Raw genomic sequence first — 24382 nt, forward strand, 5'->3', positions numbered from 1 at the left:
CTGTAAAGCTCAAGGTAACAGATAAAGGAAAGATAAGGTTTTCCAAAATTCTAATTCTAAATTTTTCTTCAATGCTTTAATTTTATCAGTAGTAAAACAACTGTTTGTTTGTTTTAGAGAAAACATCCACCAAATACCCAAGTCAGAACAACCATAGTTTGTCAGGTATTATTTCAAGTAAAAATGACACTTCATGAAAAAACAGCTAGTTTAGCTTGCAGCTCAATCACACAAATGTTTTAGCACAAGACAACTATTCAGTATGCAGCAGATGTGCTTTATGCATACTTCCCATTTCATCATGAAGAATATTATCTTTAATGTGTACTCAAAGGTCAAGATTTAATAAAATTAATATTTCTTGCTGCTTCTTCAAGGACATTCTTGATTGAAATTGGCTTTTTTTTTTTAATTGTAAGTGCATGGCAGTGAAGAATATGACTACTAGACCAGCTGGGCACAACTGCCTTATTTGTGCTGACACAACAGCAATTTCAACCACCACTGCTTTTACAAATATTAATGCAAATGTCAACACAGTGAAAGGGGCAAATAATACAGTATTATTATAAAACTACTTTTGACCTTGCAGGCCACTGACAATTAGGTCTCAGGCCCCCCCTAAGGGTTTACAGATAACACTAACCTAAATGTGTCACATAGTGACCTTGTGACTTCAGACTCTAACACTTAATATTAGGTATTCACATTAGGATTTTACTTCTTTATAAAACTGTATTTTTCTCTCTGGAACTCTGAATTCAGAAGAAACTTCTTTCCCAGTGATCTGAACATTGCCAAGTTGTACTTCTAGTCATAATAATGCCTGAGTTCAAACACCCCCTAGAAAAAGTGTTCTTTTTCCAATACACTAATCTTTCAACTCTTGGTTTTACAAACAGAACATCAGCCTTGTTCAAATAACCCATAAAAAGGGGTTTCATCTCTCTTTTGATTCCCACAAAGTGGAGAGATTCTCATCTTCCAGGCCTGACTTGTGGGCAAGCAGGGCTTTCCGGTGGGATTGGCAAAATGTCCTCTCCCCTCTGGTCCCTTGAAAGCAGTTATGGTTTTAAAAATTTGATGGGAACACTTCAGACATATTAATTAATATGCATAAGTGTTCTCTACTTTAAGAGACAGATTTTACCTCAGAATCAAAAATCTCCCTTGAGTTTCTAAAGGGAAAGACTAGGGACTGAGGAGGATAAATTACTTTTCAAGGTGACATAAGTGAATTCTTCAAGGAACATGAGTAAGAAGACTTTAGTATTCTGGTTTTTCAGTCTCCAGCGTAAAGCATTAAAAACAATCCTTTAATTGTAAATGGAAGTCCTACAAAATCGTATTCTACTAGAAAAATAGACCCAATTTCAAAAAATACGCAAAAAATAACCATGGTAACCATGGGATACCAGTTTAAAAGATACCAACACAGATAATAGAAAAGACCAAATGACACACATACAGTAGACCTTTTGACATACGTGAACTAAAAACTTGTAGATTTAATACTTTTTCTTATTTTTAAATATCCTCAAAGATCCATGATTTGTTGTAATGAGTAATTCTATACGAGCCACAATTAAAATCAGAGTGTGCAGGAGCAGACAGTTAGTGAGGCAATGAGCCTAGCCAACCACTCAACAACCATAATGTGATTTTGTTGTTCTCTACTATTGTCAGAGATTTGGTAATAAACACCGTGCTTCCTTGCAAAATGTGGGCCAGAATCAGCAGCACACTGCTAATGCTGGAGTTAAGAAAAAGTGAAAAGGCTGAAGAAAGTGCTATTTGGGTCTGGAAAAATCGATTCTTGGATCAATCATAAAGTAAAATGTTGAATTTAGTGATGGGTCACCACGACATGAACGACCTATCACAAACAGAAAAGAAGTTTTCTTAAACATTCAACGAGGGCTCTTGCCAGTACTAAAACCACTTATTAGTGAAAATGGAAAGGTGACTGATTTGTGGAGTCAGAATATACAAAGAAAACACAGAATTCGTGAGACAAGTCAGGAGCCAGTACAAATACTTCCATAAAGCAAAAGACAGTGCCTTCTGACTTGGCCTTTGCTATGAATGAAGGTTGATTTGTGAATTTTAAGAGTAGATTTCTTTTTTTTTTTAATTAATTTTAATTTTATTGGAGTATAGTTGATTTATAATGTTATGTTAGTTTCAGGTGTACAGCAAAGTGATTGTTATACATATACATATATTCATTCTTTTCTCTTACAGGCTTCTTTACCTGATCCAGCCTATGTCATGTTTCCCCCTGAGCTAAAGAAGGGGAGAGAGGACTACAGGCTGAAACAAGATGTCAACACAGATGAAACCAGCCTGTTTTTGAATACAGTTTGTGACTTTAGATCCATTAAGGGTACAGGTCTCATCATCACTCCTCACTGTTGCTTTGGTTTTAAGCGTTGCAGATGAACTAATGGTTAATGTTCCTGTAGTAAAGACACAGTGCAAGCTCAAGATTTTTGGTGGCAGAATTCTGCTTAAGAGCTTTAGAAATTAATTTAGACCCTTTTTTTTTTTTTTTTTTTTGTGGTACGCGGGCCTCTCACTGTTGTGGCCTCTCCCATTGCAGAGCACAGGCTCCGGACATGCAGGCTCAGCGGCCATGGCTCACGGGCCCAGCCGCTCCGCAGCATGTGGGATCTTCCCGGACCAGGGCACGAACCCGTGTCCCCTACATCGGCAGGCGGACTCTCAACCACTGCGCCACCAGGGAAACCCTAGACCCATATTTTATAGAGTCATTAAGCTTAGGAAGGATTAACTGAAATATTGAGTTAAATATTGAGTATGATAAAGTTTATCATACTTTAGGGGAAATTTATATCTATGGCGATCATGATTTAGAATATTCAAAAAGCTCCTGCAAATGGCAAGAATGGTCTACTCTCTCTTCTTCGAGATGTAGACAAGACAACAAGTTGAAGCTTTGAAGACATATCCTTCCGTCTTTTCAACCACAAGATGCAGGACTTTTCTGAGAAAAGTATCTTTTTTGTTTGCTTTGTTTTTTAAATTTCTTCCAGACTATACTGCACTTCTGTGAACTGGTGCCAAGCATCAAGAATAAGACATGACAAAAAGTCCATCCATTCAAAACAGTAATTCCATTTTTTGTTTTCTTTTTGGACTTTTTGTCACAATCTGGAATACACCATGAAAAGCACAAGTAGTTTTGCAAATTTCTTAGATTACAGAAAGTATGTCTGGCACCTTATAAAAAAATCAAGCATCTAAGATAGTAAATCAACTACAGTGTTTTAACTAATTTACTCTGTATTTTGGCATTGGTAGCAGGAATACATATGTATAACATACCTAGGTAAGAGTTGAGAAAACACAGCCCCCGAAAGCTCTCCACATAACTAGGGGAAAGAGCATTACATGTATATCTGCAGCAACCTTGAGCTGCCAAAGCAGGACAGGGAAAGCTGCAAATTTATGTCAATAATTCTGAAGTGGGGAAAAAAATAAACCCTTAGAATATCTCTAGGCCTTATCTCCCTGCTGCATAGTTTCCTGCCCTTCAGAAAGTCAACTAGTAACCGTGAGCACACTTCTACAAAGATGCAGTGACTTCTGCCTTAGGGTGAAAATGGACAAGGTCATATTCCTTCTCTACCCTCCCTTCCCTCCTCACCAGCTGTCACCCAGCCTCTGAGGACATTCTAACTGAATGGAAAAATGGCTTTGAGGTTCATTGCACTCACATTTCCTTGTTCTACTCATTTGAGAAATGCTGGCCTTGAAAGAAGGCAGCCAGGAAAGGAGGATGGAAAAGGGGCTGGTATGGAGAAGTAAATACAGTACAAATGGGCCTGGTGTTGGGAAAGGAGATGCAGGGGTGGTCCTAATCTGTCCTGGCACATGAGGATGATTGGAAAACATGGCCTTCTCAGTGCAAGAGTGCAAAATTGGCCTTTGCACAAGATTCTTCTCAGCTATTGCTCTTCCTTACAACACTGTGAAATAGCTATTGCAATTTGATTTTGTCCTTCCAGGCTAAAGAAACACATTCGTGGTTATCATGAAGACAGGCATTCAAAGTCCCCCGGGTACCTAACTGCTGAAAACGAGGTACGTACTCCGTGACCTAATCACATCTAACTAATATTAGTGTGAAAATAGTTCTGTTCTTGTTTGAGCCTCCAGCAGGAAGGATCACATAGAAGCTCTAATAAAAACTGCTGGCTGAGCATGCAACCCAGGAGGGCCCACCCTAAAGCATTATAATGCTTATTATTTTATTCTTTTGGCATCCTAATTATCAACAGTAAGAAACATAAAAAGCATTCTCTAGCTTTCCAGTAATGTACTCTAATTTGATTTCTTGGTGAATAAGGCCTTCAAGGAATTCCCATGCTAATCAGCTAATGAGTTAATGGATCTTTCTTTTATAACAAATGGTAGTTCAAAGTACCTGTAAGTGTGGCCACGACGCCTCAAGGGTAGGTTCATCTTCTTCTGGATCAAATTCATTGCTGTCACTAGGAGGGAGAGTTCTGAATATATTGCAAGACACCTAAAAATAAACAAGCAGCAGAATTAGCTGGAATGGAATCACCTCCTCAGCAGACTTACACAAGGTCTTTGCGGCCAGCAGAAGGGAACCCAGATGACAGATGACAGGAACACCACCAGACTGGAAGGAGAACTCTTTCTATAGGCTTTGAGGCCAGAACCACCTCCAGGAAAAGATGGAAAATAGCCGAGCAGCACCCTCTTGACCAGTACTTGTAGTCCTTATAAGGCCTTCCGCCCCCAGGTCCCTGTGATCTTATGCCTTCTATCAAAGCTTGTGCTTCGTTACTTACCAGTCAAGCGTGCTCCTAATTAATCAGTTTACACTAAAATATAAATAACTGTTAATGGGCTTCATGTATTTCCCTTCTCAGGCTTATTCACGATTTGCAAATTTACAGTTATACTAATAGTAAAATTTCAGGCATCTACAAAAAGCAAATCAGAAAAGATATCTCAGAACCTGAAGTTCTTGAAATCATATCTAATCTGTTCTCAGTTGGTTTACAAAATAGCAACAATGCCCAGGGTAAGATACATCTGTAATACAAATTTCTATAGACCAGGTATTTCTTTACCATGGGAAATTTCCAGATTAAATCCTGGATGCTCAAAGAACGGCCATGAGTTGATAACTGTTGAAACTGGGCTATGAAGAGACGAGGATTCATTATACTATTCTACTATTTCTGTACATATTCCAAGATTTCTATAGTAAAATGCTTATTTTTAAAATGCTATTGCTACTATTTTGCAGTAACCTACCCAGGGTTCCTTCCAATTTCTATTCTGTTTCTTGTTCTATTATTTATCTATCCTCTCCTAATGACCCAAATGTATCCTCAGATCTAAAAAATAAAACAGGGGTGGGGAGGGAATTCCCTGGTGGTCCAGTCGTTAGGACTCTGAGCTTTCACTGCGGAGGGCCCAGGTTCAATCCCTGGTTGGGGAACTAAGATCCTGCAAGCCGCCGCTGCGGGCCAGAAAAAAAAAAAAGGAGGGACAGGGGGAGAGATTGCACCAGAAGCCTTTACTGGGCTTTCGGTATAAAGTAGAAAATACAAAGCTATGATATGTTGCTCTGAAAGAGGGAGAAAGAAAGGCTTCTGGAGGCCCATATAATCTGAATGTGTTTACTCATTCAACAAATAATTATTAGGTGCCCATTATGTGCACACACTGTCTGGGCACTGGGACAATAGCAATGAACAAAGCAGATAAAAATCTGTGCCTTCCAGTTCATATTCTAAAGTCATGATTATCCCTATTTTCTAGATATGGAAATTGAACCCAGATGTGTAAGCTCTGGAAAGCTTTCTTTGATTTTATTCTAAGCGCAATGGGAAGCCACCAGTGGATCTAAACAGAGAAGTGACATGGTTTGAATTTTACTTAAAAAAAAAAAATCACTCTGGCAGCTATGTATAGAACAGACAAGAGGAAGGGGACAAGTTAGAAGTCTGTGGAAGTGGCAAGACACGATGATGGCTAGCAGAGAAGACAGAAATAGACTGATTCAAAATATATTCTGGAGGTAGTATTTGCTGCTGGCTTGGATGTATGGGGTGAACGAAAGGAAAGATTCGAGGATGAGTCACAGATATAAGGTCATTTACCAAAGATGGAGATGACTGGGAAAGGGAAGTTTTCTTTGTTTCCTGGCCTTGGTGGGGAGATCCAGAGATCCAGTTAGAAATATGTTAAAGGAACAATATCCAGGAGCCAATCAGACACATGAATCTGTACCTCAGAGCTGGATAGGTCAGGACTGGAGACATACAGGGACTCATCAGCATGTAGATGATATTTAAAGCCATGGGACTAAGGGATATCCTTGGAAAGGAATGAATAGAAAGAAGGGAAAGACCCTGAGGTATCCAACATTTAGAAACCAGGCAGGAAAAAAAAAAAAAAAAAAAAGGCCAAGAAAGGCAAATGAAAAGGAGTAGGAGGTAGGAGAAAAAAACAGTAGAGTTTGGGGGTCTTAGGAGATAGGAGAGAAGAGTGTCTTAAGAAGGAAAAAGAGAACAACAGCAGCAAATGTTGTTCTGAGGTAGACTAAGATGAGCATAGAGCAGCATTGAAGTGGGTACTATCATTCCCCAATTTACCGCTGAGGAACTAGAAGCATGGATGTTGAGATCTGAGGTTACCAGTAGTAACCAGCAGTTATGACTGAACCCAGGCTGTCAGGCTCCACTATAGTGTTCTAGAAAAGTGGGCAGACTACCTCTTTTGCTCTCCTTTAGCTTAGATGACTGAAAAAAAATTATCATATTAGAATATTTTTTCTATGGCTAATTACAGCATGCACAGTTATATTATTTTACTTTTGTCCCTGCCAATGATTATTAAAAATTATGTTTACAAAGAAACTGGTGGCTTTCCAAATAACCATCAACCAATGACTTCTCTTCAACCAGCCAGTCATACTGTAATCAAAAGAGCAAAGATCTTTTAATTACTTTTTTCTGAATCTTCATTAAACTATATGTGTATTTCAGAAACTGAGTTGAGTTTTCATCCCAAGTGCATCATTTATACTTACTGTACTCTGTAACAAGTTTTATTTTCCTCTCCCAAGATATGAAAGTAAACCAAGGAAGGAAGGGAGGCAGGGAGGGAGGGAGGAAGGACAACTATACTTCAATAAAAATTAATAAAAAAAAGAGAGAGAGAGAGAGAAAACAGGAGAGGGAGAGGGAGAGGGTGAGGGGAAGAGAGGAGAGGAGGGGAGAGAGGAGGGGAGGGGAGGAGAGGGGAGGGGAGGGGACGGGAGGGGACGGGAGGAGAAGAATGTCTTCTGTAATTAAAAATCTGGGTAAAAGGACACAAACTTCTGTTCCTCTGAACTCTCTGACACATTAACACTCTTATGGTGCCCACCATGGGCTGCAGCAAGTATTTGCTTACATATATGTCTCTTCCCACTTATTAGGAATATGCAATGTCATATTCACATTTGTTTTCTTGGCACATATGGGGCATCCAATAAATGTTCACAAAATAAAGGTTTGGATATATAATAAAACTGTATGTTTTGGTTTTGCTTTAACCAAATTTCAATTTACATTTTTGAGTGATTTAAATAAACCTAGGTTATTTAACCTAAGATGTTTAACTCTGCACAGTGTTCTAAACCTCTCTTTTGGTCAAAGCTTCATCTCTCAATTATCATCACATCAAAAGAATGTTGAATTGTGTAAATAATCCAAACAGCAAATAGTTCTAAAGGCATGTACATCTCACTTAGCCACACACTGCCATTTCTTCAGATCTGCCTTCCTTACAACGCTTTAGTATACTTCTAAACATTTAGTGTACTTCTAAACATTCACCATGAGTAATGAGGAAGCAAGGATCTATTAGGCTGGACAATTAATAGTCAACTCAACTGGTTAAGTAGTTCTCTATCACAAATGGAAAGAATGTCAAAGCAAATCAAGTGTCATGGAAAAGGCCAACCCTTTGACCCTGCCTAGCACATAACAGGTGCTTAATAAAAATGTCATGAATGAATGAACCATTGCTCTCATCCTTGAGAATCTATCCTAAGAAACTAATCTAAGACAAGACTGAAAAAACTACTTAAAGCAGTCATTTGCAACATTCTCCAAAGAGTGTAAAATTGGAAATAACCTTTATGTCCAACATTAGAGACGTACATCTATTTAGTAGAACACTGTGTAGCACTGAAGATGATTGCTATATTGAAGCACAAAGAAATGTTAGAAATAAAGATTTAGGGGGAAAGATGATGTGACTATAACGGTGTGACTATGACTATAATTATAAAGATAAGAATGAAAATGGATAACTAAAGGGAAATTAAGAAAAGCTGTATTAAAGGAAGAGAAATATGGATGAAACTCAGTAGTTGCTGTTTATCCTCCTGGGACACACCAAGTTAGTCCTAAATCCATAAAAAGCATAAGTTATCGACATGCAGTATGTGAGTTATGCTTTTAATTTCAAGATGAAAATGCGCTCTTGAATTTGAACAAGATTATTACCGTCAGGAGAGTTAAAAATCAGTGCCTCTCACAATGCCTAGAGTCTAGCTCGTGAATGAATGGTTGAAGGACTGAATGACTGGACCACTTTAACTATACATTTGAGCTCCAAAGTCATGAGTTTAAAATTGGGTCATCCTTGAATGGGCTGGGGGAAAGGGGCGGGGGAGAGGGGAGTCCTCTAAATCCCCTGAATTTTCTGCAACACTTTGTATGTGTGAGCCCAACTGGGGAAAAGATCCAGTTGACTTCACAAGATTTTCAAAAGACTTAGAAGATCTAAAAATAGTTAAAAACGATGGTACAAAATAATAAATTTGCATCCATTAAATCTTCCTTTATCATGGCAGCCACTTCTGATTTATAGCCCAAGTTTTAAATGCATTATTAAGTAGGTAACATTATTAAATAGGTAATGGTAGTTGCATGCTATGAAAATGTATCATGACCAAAAGTAACCACCAGCATCACTCCTCACCACAGAGCAGTATTGTAAAGAGTCTATATAGCTAGAAGAAAATGCATCCAGGTATTTATAAAGTCACAAACTATCTCTATTAATATATTTAAATATATCAGGCTCTAGACCTAAGCCTTCTATTTTATTCCTTCAAAAACAAATTATAGAAAATAAACAAAAGAAACAACCCAATCAAAAAAGAGCAGAAGACCTAAATAGACATTTCTCTGAAGAAGACATACAGATGGCCAAGAAGCACATGAAAAGATGCTCAACATCACTAATCATTAGAGAAATGCAAATCAAACCTACAATGAGGTATCATCTCACACCAGTCAGAATGGCCACCATCAAAAAATCTATTAACGATAAATGCTGGAGAGGGTGTGGTGAAAAGGGAACCCTCCTACACTGTTGGTGGGAATGTAAATTGGTAGAGCCACTATGTAGAACAGTATGGAAGTTTCTTAAAAAACTAAAAATAGGGCTTCCCTGGTGACGCAGTGGTTGAGAATTTGCCTGCCAATGCAGGGAACACGGGTTCGAGCCCTGGTCTGGGAGGATCCCACGTGCCACGGAGCAGCTGGACCTGTGAGCCACAGCTACTGAGCCTGTGCGTCTGGAGCCTCTGCTCCGCAACAGGAGAAGCCGCGATAGTGAGAGGCCCGCGCACCGCGATGAAGAGTGGCCCCCACCTGCCCCAACTAGAGAAAGCCCTTGCACAGAAACGAAGACCCAACACAGCCAAAAATAATAAATAAATTAATTAATTAATTAATTTTAAAAAATAGAACTACCATATGATCCAGCAATCCCACTACTGGGAATATACCCAGAGAAAACCATAATTCAAAAAGAAACATGTGAGGGAGACCTTCAAGATGGCGGAAGAGTAAGACATGGAGATCACCTTCCTCCCCACAAATACATCAGAAATACATCTACACGTGGAACAACCCCTACAGAACATCTACTGAATGCTAGCAGAAGACCTCAAACTTCTCAAAATGCAAGAAACTCCCCACGTACCTGGGTAGGGCAAAAGAAAAAAGAATAAACAGAGACAAAAGAATAGGGACGGGACCTGCACCAGTGGGAGGGAGCTGTGAAGGAGGAAAGGTTTCCACACACTAGAAGCCCCTTCGCGGGCGGAGACTGCGGGTGGCAGAGTGGGGAAGCTTCGGGGTCACGGAGGAGAGCACAGCAACGGGCACGGAGGGCAAGGCGGAGAGATTCCCACACAGAGGATCAGTGCCGACCAGCACTCACCAGCCCGAGAGGCTTCTCTGCTCACCCGCTGGGGAAGGTGGGGGTTGGCTGCGTGAACACAGTCTGAAGGGGGCTAGTGCGCCACAGCCAGCCGGGAGGGAGTCCGAGAAAAAGTCTGGACCTGCCGAAGAGGCAAGAGACCACTGTTTCAGGGTGCGCGAGGAGAGGGGATTAAGAGCGCTGCTTAAAGGAGCTCCAGAGACGGGCGCGAGTCGCGGCTATCAGCGCGGACCCCAGAGCCGGGCATGAGATGCTAAGGCTGCTGCTGCCGCCACCAAGAAGCCTGTGTGGAAGCACAGGTCACTATCCACACCTCCCCTCCCGCAAACCTGTGCAGCCCGCCACTGCCAAGGTCCCGTAATCCAGGGACAAGTTCCCCGGGAGAACACACGGCATGCCTCAGGCTGTTGCAACGTCATGCCAAACTCTGCCACCGTAGGCTCGCCCCGTATCCATACCCCTCCCTTCCCCGGTCTGAGTGAGCCAGAGCCCCCAAATCAGCTGCTCCTTTAACCCTGTCCTGTCTGAGGGAAGAACAGATGCCCTCAGGTAACCTACACGCAGAGGCGGGGCCAAATCCAAAGGTGAACCCCGGGAGCTGTGCAAACAAAGAAGAGAAAGGGAAATCTCTCCCAGCAGCCTCAGGAGCAGCAGATTAAATCTCCACAAACAACTTGATGTTCCCTGCATCTGTGGAATACCTGAATAGACAATGAATCATCCCAAATTGAGGAGGTGGACTTTGGGAGCAATGATATATATATTTTTTTATCCCTTTTTCTCTTTTTTGTGAGTGTGTATGTGTATGCTTCTTTGTGTGATTTTGTCTGTATAGCTTTGCTTTTACCATTTGTCCTAGGGTTCTGTCTGTCCGGTTTTTTTTTTTTGGTTTTGTTTTTGCTTTTAGCAAAGTTTTTAGCACTTCTTATCATTGGTGGATTTGTTTTTTGGTTTGGCTCCTCTCTTCTTTCTTTTTTTTTTCTTTTTTTTATTACTTTTAAATTTCTTATTTTTTTTTTTTTTTTTTTTTTTTTTGCGGTATGTGGGCCTCTCACTGTTGTGGCCTCTCCCGTTGCGGAGCACAGGCTCCGGACGCGCAGGCTCAACGGCCATGGCTCACGGGCCCAGCCGCTCCGCGGCATGCGGGATCCTCCCAGACCGGGGCACGAACCCGTGTCCCCTGCATCGGCAGGCGGACTCTCAACCACTGCGCCACCAGGGAAGCCCCTAAATTTCTTATTTTTAATAATTATTTTTTATTTTAATAACTTTCTTTATTTTTTTCTTTCTTTCTTTCTTTTTTTCTCCCTTTATTTCCGAGCCGTGTGCTGACAGGGTCTTGGTGCTCCGGCTGGGTGTCAGGCCTGTGCCTCTGAGGTGGGAGAGCTGAGTCCAGGACGTTGGTCCGCCAGAGACTCCTGGCTCCACGTAATATCAAACAGTGAAAGCTCCCCCAGAGATCTCCATCTCAACGCTACGACCCAGCTCCACTCAATCACCAGCAAGCTACAGTGCTGGACACCCTATGCCAAACAACTAGCAAGATAGGAACACAACCCCAACCATAAGCAGAGAGGATGCCTAAAATCATAATAAGGTCACAGACACCCCCAAAACACCCCGCCGGAGGCGGTCCTGCCCAGCAGAAAGACAAGATCTAGCCTCATCCACCAGAACACAGGCACTAGTCCCCTCCACCATGAATCCTACACAAGCCACTGAACCAACCTTACCCACTGGAGGCAGACACCAAAAACAACGGGAACTATGAACCTTCAGCCTGTGAAAAGGAGACCCCGAACACAGTTAAGTTAAGCAAAATGAGAAGACAGAGAAACACACAGCAGATTAAGGAGCAAGGTAAAAACCCACCAGACCAAACAAATGAAGAGGAAACAGGCATTCTACCTGAAAAAGAATTCAGACTAACAATACTACAAATGATTCAAACTCTTGGAAATAGAATGGAGAAAATACAAGAAACATTTAACAAAGACTTAGAAGAACTAAAGAGCAAACAAACAATGATGAACAACACAATAAATGAAATTAAAAATTCTCGAGAAGGAATCAATAGCAGAATAACTGAGGCAGAAGAACAGATAGGTGACCTGGAACATAAAGTAGTGGAATAAACTGCTGCAGAGCAGAATAAAGAAAAAAGAATGAAAAGAATTGAGGACAGTCTCAGAGATTTGTGGGATAACACTAAACACACCAACATTCAAAATATAGGGGTCCTAGAAGAAGAAGAGAAAAAGAAAGGGATGGAGAAAATATTTCAAGAGATTGTAGTTGAAAACTTCCCTAATATGGGAAAGGAAATAGTTAATCAAGTCCATGCCCCGGTCCGGGAAGATCCCACATGCCATGGAGCGGCTAGGCCAGTGAGCCATGGCCACTGCGCCTGCGCGTCCGGGGCCTGTGCTCTGCAACGGGACAGGCCACAACAGTGAGGCCCGCATACTGCAAAAAAAAAAAAAAAAAAAAAGTAACAAGGGAAAAACAGCAAATAACATACAAGGGAATCCCCATAAGGTTAACAGCTGATCTTTCCACAGAAACTCTGCAAGCCAGAAGGGAGTGGCAGGACATATTTAAAGTGATGAAAGGGGGAAAACCTACATTCAAGATTACTCTACCTAGCACAGATCTCATTCAGATTTGATGGAGAAATTAAAAGATTTACAGACAAGCAAAAGCTAAGAGAATTCAGCACCACCACACCAGCGTTAGAACAAATGCTAAAGGAACTTCTCTAGGCAGGAAACACAAGAGAAGGAAAAGACCTACAATAACAAACCCAAAACAATTAAGAAAATGGTAATACGAACATACATATCGATAATTACCTTAAATGTAAATGGATTAAATGCTCCAACCAAAAGACACAGACTGGCTGAATGGAAACAAAAACAAGACCCGTATATATGCTGTCTACAAGAGACCCACTTCAGACCTAGGGACACATACAGACTGAAAGTGAGGGGATGGAAAAAGATATTCCATGCAAATGGAAATCAGAAGAAAGCTGGAGTAACAATTCTCATATCAGACAAAATAGACTTTAAAATAAAGACTCTTGGGCTTCCCTGGTGGCGCAGTGGTTGAGAATCTGCCTGCCAATGCAGGGGACACGGGTTCGAGCCCTGGTCTGGGAAGGTCCCACATGCCGCGTAGCAACTGGGCCCGTGAGCCACGGCTACTGAGCCTGCGTGTCTGGAGCCTGTGCTCCGCAGCAGGAGAGGCTGCGGCAGTGAGAGGCCCGCGCACCGTGAAGAGTGGCCCCCGCTCGACGCAACTAGAGAGAGCCCTCGCACAGAAATGAAGACTCAACACAGCCAAAAGAATAACTAACTAACTAAATAAATAAATTTATGAAAAAAAATAAAATAAAATAAATAAAGACTCTTATAATAGACAAAGAAGGACACTACATAATGATAAAGGGATTGATCCAAGAAGAACATATAACAATTGTAAATATTTATGCACCCAACACAGGAGCACCTCAATACATAAGGCAAATGCTAACAGCCATAAAAGGGGAAATCGACAGTAACATAATCATAGTAGGGGACTTTAACACTGCACTTTCAACAATGGACAGATCATCCAAAATGAAAATAAATAAGGAAACACAAGCTTTAAATGATACATTAAACAAGATGGACTTAATTGATATTTATAGGACATTCCATCCAAAAACAACAGAATACACTTTCTTCTCAAGTGCTCACGGAACATTCTCCAGGACAGATCATATCTTGGGTCACAAATCAAGCACTGGTAAATTTAAGAAAATTGAAATCATATCAAGTATCTTTTCCGACCACAATGCTATGAGACTACGTATCAATTACAGGAAAAAATCTGTATGAAATACAAACACATGGAGGCTAAACAACACACTACTTAATAACCAAGAGATCACTGAAGAAATCAAAGAGGAAATCAAAAAAATACCTAGAAACAAATGACAATGAAAACACAATGACCCAAAACCTATGGGATGCAGCAAAAGCAGTTCTAAGAGGGAATTTATAGCAATACAATCCTGCCTCAAGAAACAAGAAACATCTCAAATAAACAACCTAACCTTACACCTAAAGCAATTAGAGAAAGAAGAACAAAAAAATGCCCAAAGTTAGTGGAAGGAAAAAATCATAAAGATCAGATCAGAAATAAATGAAAAAGAAATGAAGGAAACGATAGCAAGGTTCAATAAAACTAAAAGCTGGTTCTTTGAGAAGATAAACAAAATTGATAAACCATTAGCCAGACTCATCAAGAAAAAAAGGGAGAAGACTCAAATCAATAGAATTAGAAATGAAAAAGGAGAAGTAACAACTGACACTGCAGAAATACAAAGGATCATGAGAGATTACTACAAGCAACAATATGTCAATAAAATGAACAACCTGGAAGAAATGGACACAGTCTTAGAAAAGCACAACCTTCTGAGACTGAACCAGGAAGAAATAGAAAATATAAACAGCCCAATCACAAGGACTGAAATTGACACTGTGATTAAAAATCTTCCAACAAACAAAAGCCCAAGACCAGATGGCTTCACAGGTGAATTCTATCAAACATTTAGAGAAGACCTAACACCTATCCTTCTCAAACTCTTCCAAAGTATAGAAGAGGGAGGAACACTCCCAAACTCATTCTATGAGGCCACTATCACCCTGACAGCAAAACCAAAGATGTCACAAAGAAAGAAAACTACAGGCCAATATCACTGATGAACATAGATGCAAAAATCCTCAACAAGATACTAGAAAACAGAATCCAACAGCACATTAAAAGGATCATACACCGTGATCAAGTGGGGTTTATCCCAGGAATGCAAGGATTCTTCAGTATACGCAAATCAATCAATGTGATAAACCATATTAACAAATTGAAGGAGAAAAACCATTTGATCATCTCAGTAGATGCAGAAAAAGCTTTCAACAACATTCAACACCCATTTGTGATGAAAACCCTCCAGAAAGTAGGCACAGAAGGAACTTACCTCAACATAATAAAGGCCATATATGACAAACCCACAGCCAACATCGTTCTCAATGGTGAACAACTGAAACCATTTCCTCTAAAATCAGGAACAAGACAAGGTTGCCCACTCTCACCACTTTTATTCAACATAGTTTTGGAAGTTTTAGCCACAGCAATCAGGGAACAAAGGGAAATAAAAGGAATCCAAATTGGAAAAGAAGAAGTAAAGCTGTCAGTGTTTGCAGATGACATGATACTACACATAGAGTATCCTAAGGATCCTACCAGAAAACTAGTAGAGCTAATCAATGAATTTGGTAAAGTAGCAGGATACAAAATTAATGCACAGAAATCTCTTGCATTCCTATACACTAATGATGAAAAATCTGAAAGAGATATTAAGAAAACACTCCCATTTACCATTGCAACAAAATGAATAAAATACCTAGGAATAAACCTACCCAAGGAGACAAAAGACCTGTATGCAGAAAACTATAAGACACTGATGAAAGAAATTAAAGAGGATACAAACAGATGGAGAGATATACCATGTTCTTGGACTGGAAGAATCAACACTGGTAAAATGACTATACTACCTAAAGCAATCTACAGATTCTATGCAACTCTTATCAAACCACCAATGGCATTTTTCACAGAACTAGAACAAAAAAATTCACAATTTCTATGGAAACACAAAAGACCCCGAATAGCCAAAGCAATCTTGAGAAAGAAAAACGGAGCTGGAGGAATCAGGCTTCCGGACTTCAGACTATACTACAAGGCTACAATAATCAAGACAGTATGGTACTGGCACAAGAACAGAAATATAGGTCAATGGAACAGGATAGAAAGCCCAGAGATAAACCTACGCACATATGGTCACCTTATTTTTGATAAAGGAGGCAAGAATATACAATGGAGAAAAGACAGCCTCTTCAATAAGTGGTGCTGGGAAAACTGGACAGCTACATGTAAAAGAATGAAATTAGAACACTCCCCAACACCATACACAAAAATAAACTCAAAATGGATTACAGACCTAAATGTAAGGCCAGACACTATTAAACTATTAGAGGAAAACATAGACAGAACACTCTATGAAATAAATAACAGCAAGATCCTTTCAGACCCACCCTCTAGATAAATGGAAATAAGAACAAAAATAAACAAATGGGACCTAATGAAACTTCAAAGCTTTTGCACAGCAAAGGAAAACATAAACAAGATGGAAAGACAACCCTCAGAATGGGAGAAAATATTTGCAAATGAAGCAACTGACAAAGGATTAATCTCCGAAATTTACAAGCAGCTCATGCAGCTCAATATCAAAAAAACAAACAACCCAATCCAAAAATGGGCAGAAGACCTAAACAGACATTTCTCCAAAGAAGATACACAGATTGCCAACAAACACATGAAAGGATGCTCAACATCACTAACCATTAGAGAAATGCAAATCAAAACTACAATGAGGTATCACCTCACACCAGTCAGAACGGTCATCATCAAAAAATCTACAAACAGTAAATGCTGGAGAGGGTGTGGAAAAAGGGAACCCTCTTGCACTGTTGGTGGGAATATAAATTGATACAGCCACTAAGGAGAACAGTATGGAGGTTCCTTAAAAAACTACAAATAGAACTACCATTTGACCCAGCAATCCCACTACTGGGCATATACCCTGAGAAAACCATAATTCAAAAGGAGTCATGTACTGCAATGTTCATTGCAGCATTATTTACAATAGCCAGGACATGTAAGCAACCTAAGTGTCCATCGACAGATGAATGGATAAAGAAGATGTGGGACATATATACAATGGAATATTATTCAGCCATAGAAAAGAAACGAAATTAAGTTATTTGTAGTGAGGTGGATGTACCTAGAGTCTGTCATATAGAGTGAAGTAAGTCAGAAAGAGAAAAACAAATACCATATGCTAACACATATATATGGAAACTGAAAAAAAAAAAAGGTTATGAAGAACCTAGGGGCAGGACAGGAATAAAGACGCAGACATAAAGAATGGATTTGAAGACATGGGGAGGGGGAAGGATAAACTGAGACGAAGTGAGAGAGTGTCATGGACTTATATATACTACCAAATGTGAAATAGATAGCTAGTGGGAACAGCCGCATAGCACAGGGAGATCAGCTCGGTGCTTTGTGACCACCTAGAGGGGTGGGATAGGGAGGGTGAGAGGGAGACGCAAGAGGGAGGAGATATGCGGGTATATGTATACATATAGCTGATTCACTTTTTTTTTTTTTTTTGCTGTACGCGTGCCTCTCACTGTTGTGAGGTCTTTTGCACAGATGTGGATGGACACAGAGACTATCATACAGAGTGAAGTAAGTCAGAAAGAGAAAAACAAGTATCGTATACTAACGTGTATGTGGAATCTAAAAAAAATGGTATAGATGATCTTATTTCCAAAGCAGACACAGACGAAGAGAACAAATGTACGGATACAAAGCAGGAAGCGGGTGGGTGGGATGAATTGGGAGATGGGGATTGACATATAAACACTATTGATAGTATGTATAAAATAGATAACTAATGAGAACCTACTGTATAGCGCAGGGAACTCTACTCAATGCTCTGCAGTGACCTAAATGGGAAGGAAATCCAAAACAGAGGGGATATATGTATACTATAGCTGACTCACTTGGCTGTACAGTAGAAAGTAAAAACATAACACTGTAAAGCAATTATATTCCAATTTTTAAAAAAATGAACAAAATAAGTTTTTAAAGTATGTTAGAAGAATTTATTTTTCAACTATTTTATTTTAATCTACACTGGGGTTAATGCAAAGAAAAAAAATTAAGAAATAAGTGTCCCTTCCCCTTGGTTTCCAGTTCACACATATGTGCACATAGTTCACAGTGTAAAATGATATATTGGTCTTTCAAATGATTACTTAAGAACCATCCATTTAAACTTGAACCATTTAAATTTTTTTCCTTCTCGTTCAACAACAATAAAAAGTAATAAAAATCTTTCTGTGATGCCAGAAAAAACAAAAAAAAAAGAAAGAAAGAAGTGTCCTTGAGGTAGTCTAATTCATTTTCATTTCAATGATATTCCAATAAACACTGAATGTTGGAATCAAACTGAAGGCTTGAAGGCACTGGCCTGGCCTCCAGAAAGTGACGATAAGGACAGAAAGCAAAGCTGGGGGAATGGGAGGAATGGGTATTAAAATCTGGAATGTTAAAAGCCCTCCTCAAAGACAGCAAACCTAGGATTAAGGATTCCACTGAGTTGCTTCTAGAATCACATCATGTTACAGACTACCTAATCCAGCTCCATTTGTATGAAATAAGAAAAGTGACGTCCAAAGAGCTTGTGAGTTTTTCAAGGTAACACAGTGCCGTGATCTGCACAGAGAGTTCTGGGGGTTCTTTCCTTGACACATCACCTCCACCCCAACCCCTGAAGACGATGTATGGACCCAACTTCTTTATATCTCCCTCTCTTCTTCCTCTGATTCCCCTCATCATTTCTTTTTATCATTTTTATTACTCTCTCATTTTCCCATCCTCCTTTCCCATCACCCCCTTCTTAGGTTTTTGGCCTGTCAGTGGCCCTCAATGGCATCCATGGGCACTGTTTACCGGAGAGCATTCAGGCCTAAGCTGATGACCTTGCTCGGCACTAACAGAGAAATAAAACACGCTCTGCACGCCTGCTGTCTGGTTCAGCTCCGTATCATCAAACACTTTGATGACCGCAGTGGTTTCCTCTCTGGTGTTCCTGCTCCTCACATCCCTTCTTCTCACCTGCGCAATTAGATTTTGAGCCCCTCAGGGGCTCTTTACTAATTTCTGAATGCCTAGAGCCTGATATACAACGAATGGAAATAAATAGGGTTTCCAGATAAAATACAGTGTACCAGTTGAGTCTAAGTTTCACATAAACAAATAGTTTTTTGCTCAAGTATGTCCCACATACTGCAAGGGGAAAAAAAAATTATTCATCGTTTATCTGAAATTGAAATTTAACTAGGCGCCCTATATTTTTATTTCCTAAATCCGACAACCCTAAAATAACACCAATATTAATTAAGAACCTCTACTGGTTACAACTCAGTTGTGACTCAGGACTGGCGCTGTAACATACGAGGGAAGAGGAGGAGAGGGGGATACTGTTGCGGGCAAGGCCTAGGACCTAACAGGGGCTTGCTTTGAAGGATTGGCTGCTCTCTTACTTTTCAGTTCTTTAGTTTCCTGCTGATTACTGTTAACTATGGCATAAAAAAATAAATTTTGAAGTCTTGGCCAAACGTGAAAGAGAAGACTAAAAGGTTCCTAAGTGCATGGCCCGATAAGCAAAAGAGCAAGAAGTGTTTAGGCATACTTTCATCAGTTTTTGATTAAACAACTTATTACTTTTTAACTTGTGATATTAAAATACAACTACTAATATTTTAGTTACTTAAAACACTGCAGAAAAATAAATAAATAAATAAAAACTCACTGTCCTCCATCCCTTCCTCTCCATAGAAACCACTAACTTTACACCACGATTTTGGTTGACATCTTGCTGTTGTTATTGCTTAAGGAAAATAACTAGCACATTATAAAAGAACAGAATGTGTTAGCACCTAGTAGCTAGTCACTAAACATCTGCCAGGATTAATAAAGAACAAAACAGAAGGTAAGGACAATAGAGTGAGTATTACTTTAAAAAAAAAAAAAACATAACTATGTAACTTAAAGGACTATTAAAAAGTATTTTTAAAGGTATTAAAGGAATACTTTTTATTTCCTTTAGTTATATATTTGTTAGCACTATTAATACTTAAGGCTTGGGAAAACCAGGCATGTAATGTAATCAGGGACCACTTTCACCACAGCATAACAAGGCAACTTAAATCGTCTTCCCTGTGCTTTAAAATATTTTCTAGATGATTAAGTACCATCTTTCTTTGATAAAAGCAGGTGAACCTGTTGATATCAAAAATATTTCTCCCTCTTTCATCTGTGAAACTACAATTTCATACACTTATGCAATACTGCAAGTATACCAACTGTAAATATAAAAATGACATCATAGCTATAAAATACATTTCCTTGGGATTATCTAAGATGCAAATTTTCTAACAAAAAATAACTATATGAAGAATGTTAAATAGAGAACCTTCAAGCAAAATTCAAAGCGCCATTATTCCTCTAGCACTATTTGTATTAAGACCTCATGCAAGTAACAATTTCAATGATATCCCCGAGTTTTTCATCCAGTTCTTCATTCATTCATTCCATAATCCATCATCTATTGAAAAGAAACAAATGATTTAATCCAGCATTTATAATCAGAGGGAGGACCCAGTAAATGCAATGTTGAAGCTAGGTCATCATGCATTATTTTCATAGTATTTTGTGTTAGCCCAATAGATGCCTCTAAATAGATATAGTAAAACTAAATCTTGAAAGAAAATAGGAAAATCTCATAAGTAGTTCATCAACATTTACCATGGATGCAATTTTCAAAAACAATTACATCTAAAACAAAAGTGTGAACATAAACAAAACTTACTTTAAATCTCTAAATCAGACGTTTGAACAGAGGAGACTATTTCCAAACATACTAGGATTTGTATTAAATATTCAAACTCTAAGAATAAGAACTAAAATTCCAATAAAATTTGCCTAGATACCCTGCTATGCTATGTATGTTTTATAACATCAAAGTAATAAATAGCTTATACACATAATGTCAAGTTACTTTTGGTAGCACCAAATTTAAGAATTCTTAATGGTCCCAATGATAAAGAACCTTTCAAACCTGACTCTCAACCCCTTTTAAAGTAATTATAGATAAATAATTACTCATAAATAAAAACAAAGGGGAAAATCCCAAAGAACTTGTAATTACACTCAAGGAATTTAGAGCAGATAAATGTCTTTTAAGCTGATGCTCTGATTAGGAAACAAATGGCAACATTTTCAAACTTTCAATTAGCACTTAATTTAATTCACTGGCAATTTGTTCAATCAATAATTTGTTTCTAAAGCCAAACTATGTCTTTTAATTACCACAATAAATCTACCGTAGTCTTCAGACTAGGTATAAATTCTCTTTTTAAACCTCACTGTCTACGTGAATGGATGAGGTTGTTTAAAAGTTGTGGAACCATTAAAATCCCTTATTCTAGCATAAAGACAAGTCCTTAGCACTAACTCTAAAGAGCAGAAATTTAATTAAATCAGTATGACAACCTCCTAGATTATGAGCCATCCACTGCAGGTGTCACTTTATTCTCTAATATATTAAACATGTAACTGTCATTGCTATGTAATATCAATACAATTAAAATGTTCAGACAAGCGTTTCCACAAGTTATTATTCAAACATGCTCACTTGAGTTAAATATGATTCCTTGAACCAAAACCACCTCGGCAATGCTGGTGTGTGCCACAAGCACAGGTCCTAGCGACACAATAAGGACTAAAATATTGTGATACACAGGTGTGTCAAGCTACTGCAGCAAGGTTGTTCATGTTTTTATCATAAAACCACCTTTGTGGACAAAGCTCTATACCTTTCAGAAAATATTCACCGAAGCAGAACCAAAGACAGAGAGCACTGTTTCCACGTGACTAAGAAACACATACTTGTGACAGTTGTGAGGTTTGTTTTACAACATTCGGAAATCTAGACGAGGATTTAAAAGATTTCTAAAGTCAATGATTACAACCTAATTATTGTTATCCATTCACTTTCATTCCTTAAGTCTGTATTAACAGGGCTTTCTAGGACATAGCAGCCATTCTATTAAACCTGATTTCTGAAATGAGGCAGAAAGAACATCTTAAAATGATGAAAAGCTTAGCAGTCAGTTGAAGAAAGAGAGTAACAAACAACAAAAAAGGAAGTTTAAAAATTTATGTTGCCCAATTAGAATTTTTAAATATGTAGACAAATTCAAAAGACAAGATTAAAGTAATAGAAATTCTGGTCATGTACTATTTTCCTAAGTCACAAGGATACCATCATTTTTACTTATAGTTCCTTCATTAAGTATTTCTTTCCAAAAAAAAAACCTGTTTTCATTGATGTTATTACTGCTGCTGTTGGTGGTGGCAGTATTTAATTGATAATTGTTATGATCAATTGGTGTAACTGGAGTTTTCTGAAAATAATTTGATCCCTTTAGACAATCAGTTTCTAGAAGGATCAGAGCACTGACAACTGCATAGGAAGAAAGGGATCTGTCCATGAGAGATTAAGACCAGAGAATCAATAGAATCTGAATACATATCAAATGTAAATACTAGGTACAGTTTTGAGGAATAACATCAACATTTAGTTACAAGGAGACAAAAGGGAGAAAGTGCGTGAAGGAAAGGTCTCTGTCTTTTGTTCCATTCTCTCTGAACTACCACATGCCCATCAGAAGACAGCAATGCGCCAATAGCAGGAAAAGAGATCGGGAGGGTAGGGGGATGCAAGGGAAAGAGGAGGATATCTGAGCAGAGCCCCCTCCATGTGCACTTATATAAAATTCAAAATCTCACAAAACTAACTAATAGCATTAATGCCAGTACAGAGCAAGGAGAGAGGACTCAAACCCACAAAATCAGCGCTCTTACTCACAGTGCCACATCCGGGCATATTAAAATGGGAGCCCTGTATGAGAGGGTGGCATTGAGACCGGCCGGGCCATTTCCTTACCACAACCCCCCTTTCGTCCTCCCAGGAACTCTCCTTTTATTGGTGCCTTTGGGTCTTTTCTCTTGGGCTTGTCTGATTCTCCAGAAATGAAATATCCATCTCCAGAGTAGCAGCAAAAGGGACCTGGGAGCTGGGATGGGGAAGAGGGTTAAGGATCCTTCCACTCAGCCTGATTCCCTGCTTTCAGAAAGGGACGATTGCTCTGAACTGTGCCCAATATCCCTGAGTCTAGATTCCCTCCAGTTTAGTCTCTCCAGAGCGGAGCCCTTCAGTCTTCTGCTGGGAGTTGGGAGGTGCAGTCATCTGGCTGCCTGGTTTGGGGGGAGTGGGTAGGATCAGGAGTTCCAGCTACTTCTTACACAGACCTTCCACCAAGTCTCCTATTTTTGCCCCCATGCACCCTTACTTTGAAAAGTACCTTTCTGCACCTTCCAGGCGTTAATACGGTATGAGTTGGCTACTTCTGAACTGTCCTTGCTGTTGCTTAGGGTTCAACTGTCTCTAATCAACCAAGGTAGTGACCACCAGTTCATTTGCTTTCTGGTTTCCAAAATGTTGAGTCTGAGATGTCCTCTCCATTTTGCTTTGTTCCTGTGGGCTTTATTTCCTTTCAGTAATTTTTGTGTGGGTTCGGAGATAAAGGAAGTAAACATACGCATATATGTGTTCAATTCGCACTATTTACTCAAAAGTTAGCAATTGTTTCCTATTAAATTATTTCTTCCATTCTCCAGTAACTTCTTCTAATTCAGGCAATTTAATTTTCTTATGCAAAAATGTCAATCCCCCATTAGTGGGAAAGAATCCAGCAGAACGACAAGAAAACTAAATGGCAGCTGCTCTAACCTCAGCCAAGGTAAAGTGAGAGATGCCCATATCAACTTTTCTTTCTCAGAATTAGCACCAATCACAGTAAAAGGTCTTAGTGTGAATCAAAATAGAAAGCAAAGCACGTTCTGGATCTTGGAATACTGAATAAAGAAGTCAAATGAATGCCTCAAAGTCATCAATTTCACCCAATGAACAAGTACACAAATCTCAAAAAAAGAAAAATCAGCACTACAACTCAAGGTCGAGCAAAGCTGAATCCTTGGCATGATGCTCTTGTCTCAATACTCAGTTCTCTGTCATCTCTTCTACTATGACTTCTGTTTTCAGAGCACTAGGATGTCCTTAACTCCATTATTTCCAATTATGTACAGAGCAATTCTGACATCTCACTAGATCTCAAATTCATTCTAGTCAAAACCAATCACATCCTCTACTTCCCCCTGAAAGAGAATTCTCTTCTCACCTTTCTCATCTGTCTAACCCTTTGGAATTTTCTTTAACTCTTCCTCTCCGCTATCTGCTTTATGCAACTTATCAACAAGTCATTTTATTTATTCCTTCACAACGTCTCTTGGG

At 39.2% G+C, this 24382-nt stretch overlaps 1 protein-coding gene across 4 annotated transcripts in view; it reads right to left on the reverse strand.

Moving 5' to 3' along the window:
• Positions 1-24382, reverse strand: part of PPP2R5E (protein phosphatase 2 regulatory subunit B'epsilon) — a 160949-nt gene that overhangs the window by 38480 nt on the left and 98087 nt on the right. For all 4 annotated transcript variants that reach the window (XM_081228145.1, XM_081228147.1, XM_081228146.1 and 1 more), the window contains exon 4: positions 4451-4552. In XM_081228145.1, coding sequence (XP_081084271.1) covers positions 4451-4552 — 102 coding nt within the window. The remainder of the gene's footprint in view (positions 1-4450; positions 4553-24382) is intronic.

This window comes from Mesoplodon bidens (assembly GCF_964165515.1).
Source record: "Mesoplodon bidens genome assembly, chromosome: 3".
NCBI lineage: Eukaryota > Metazoa > Chordata > Mammalia > Artiodactyla > Ziphiidae > Mesoplodon > Mesoplodon bidens.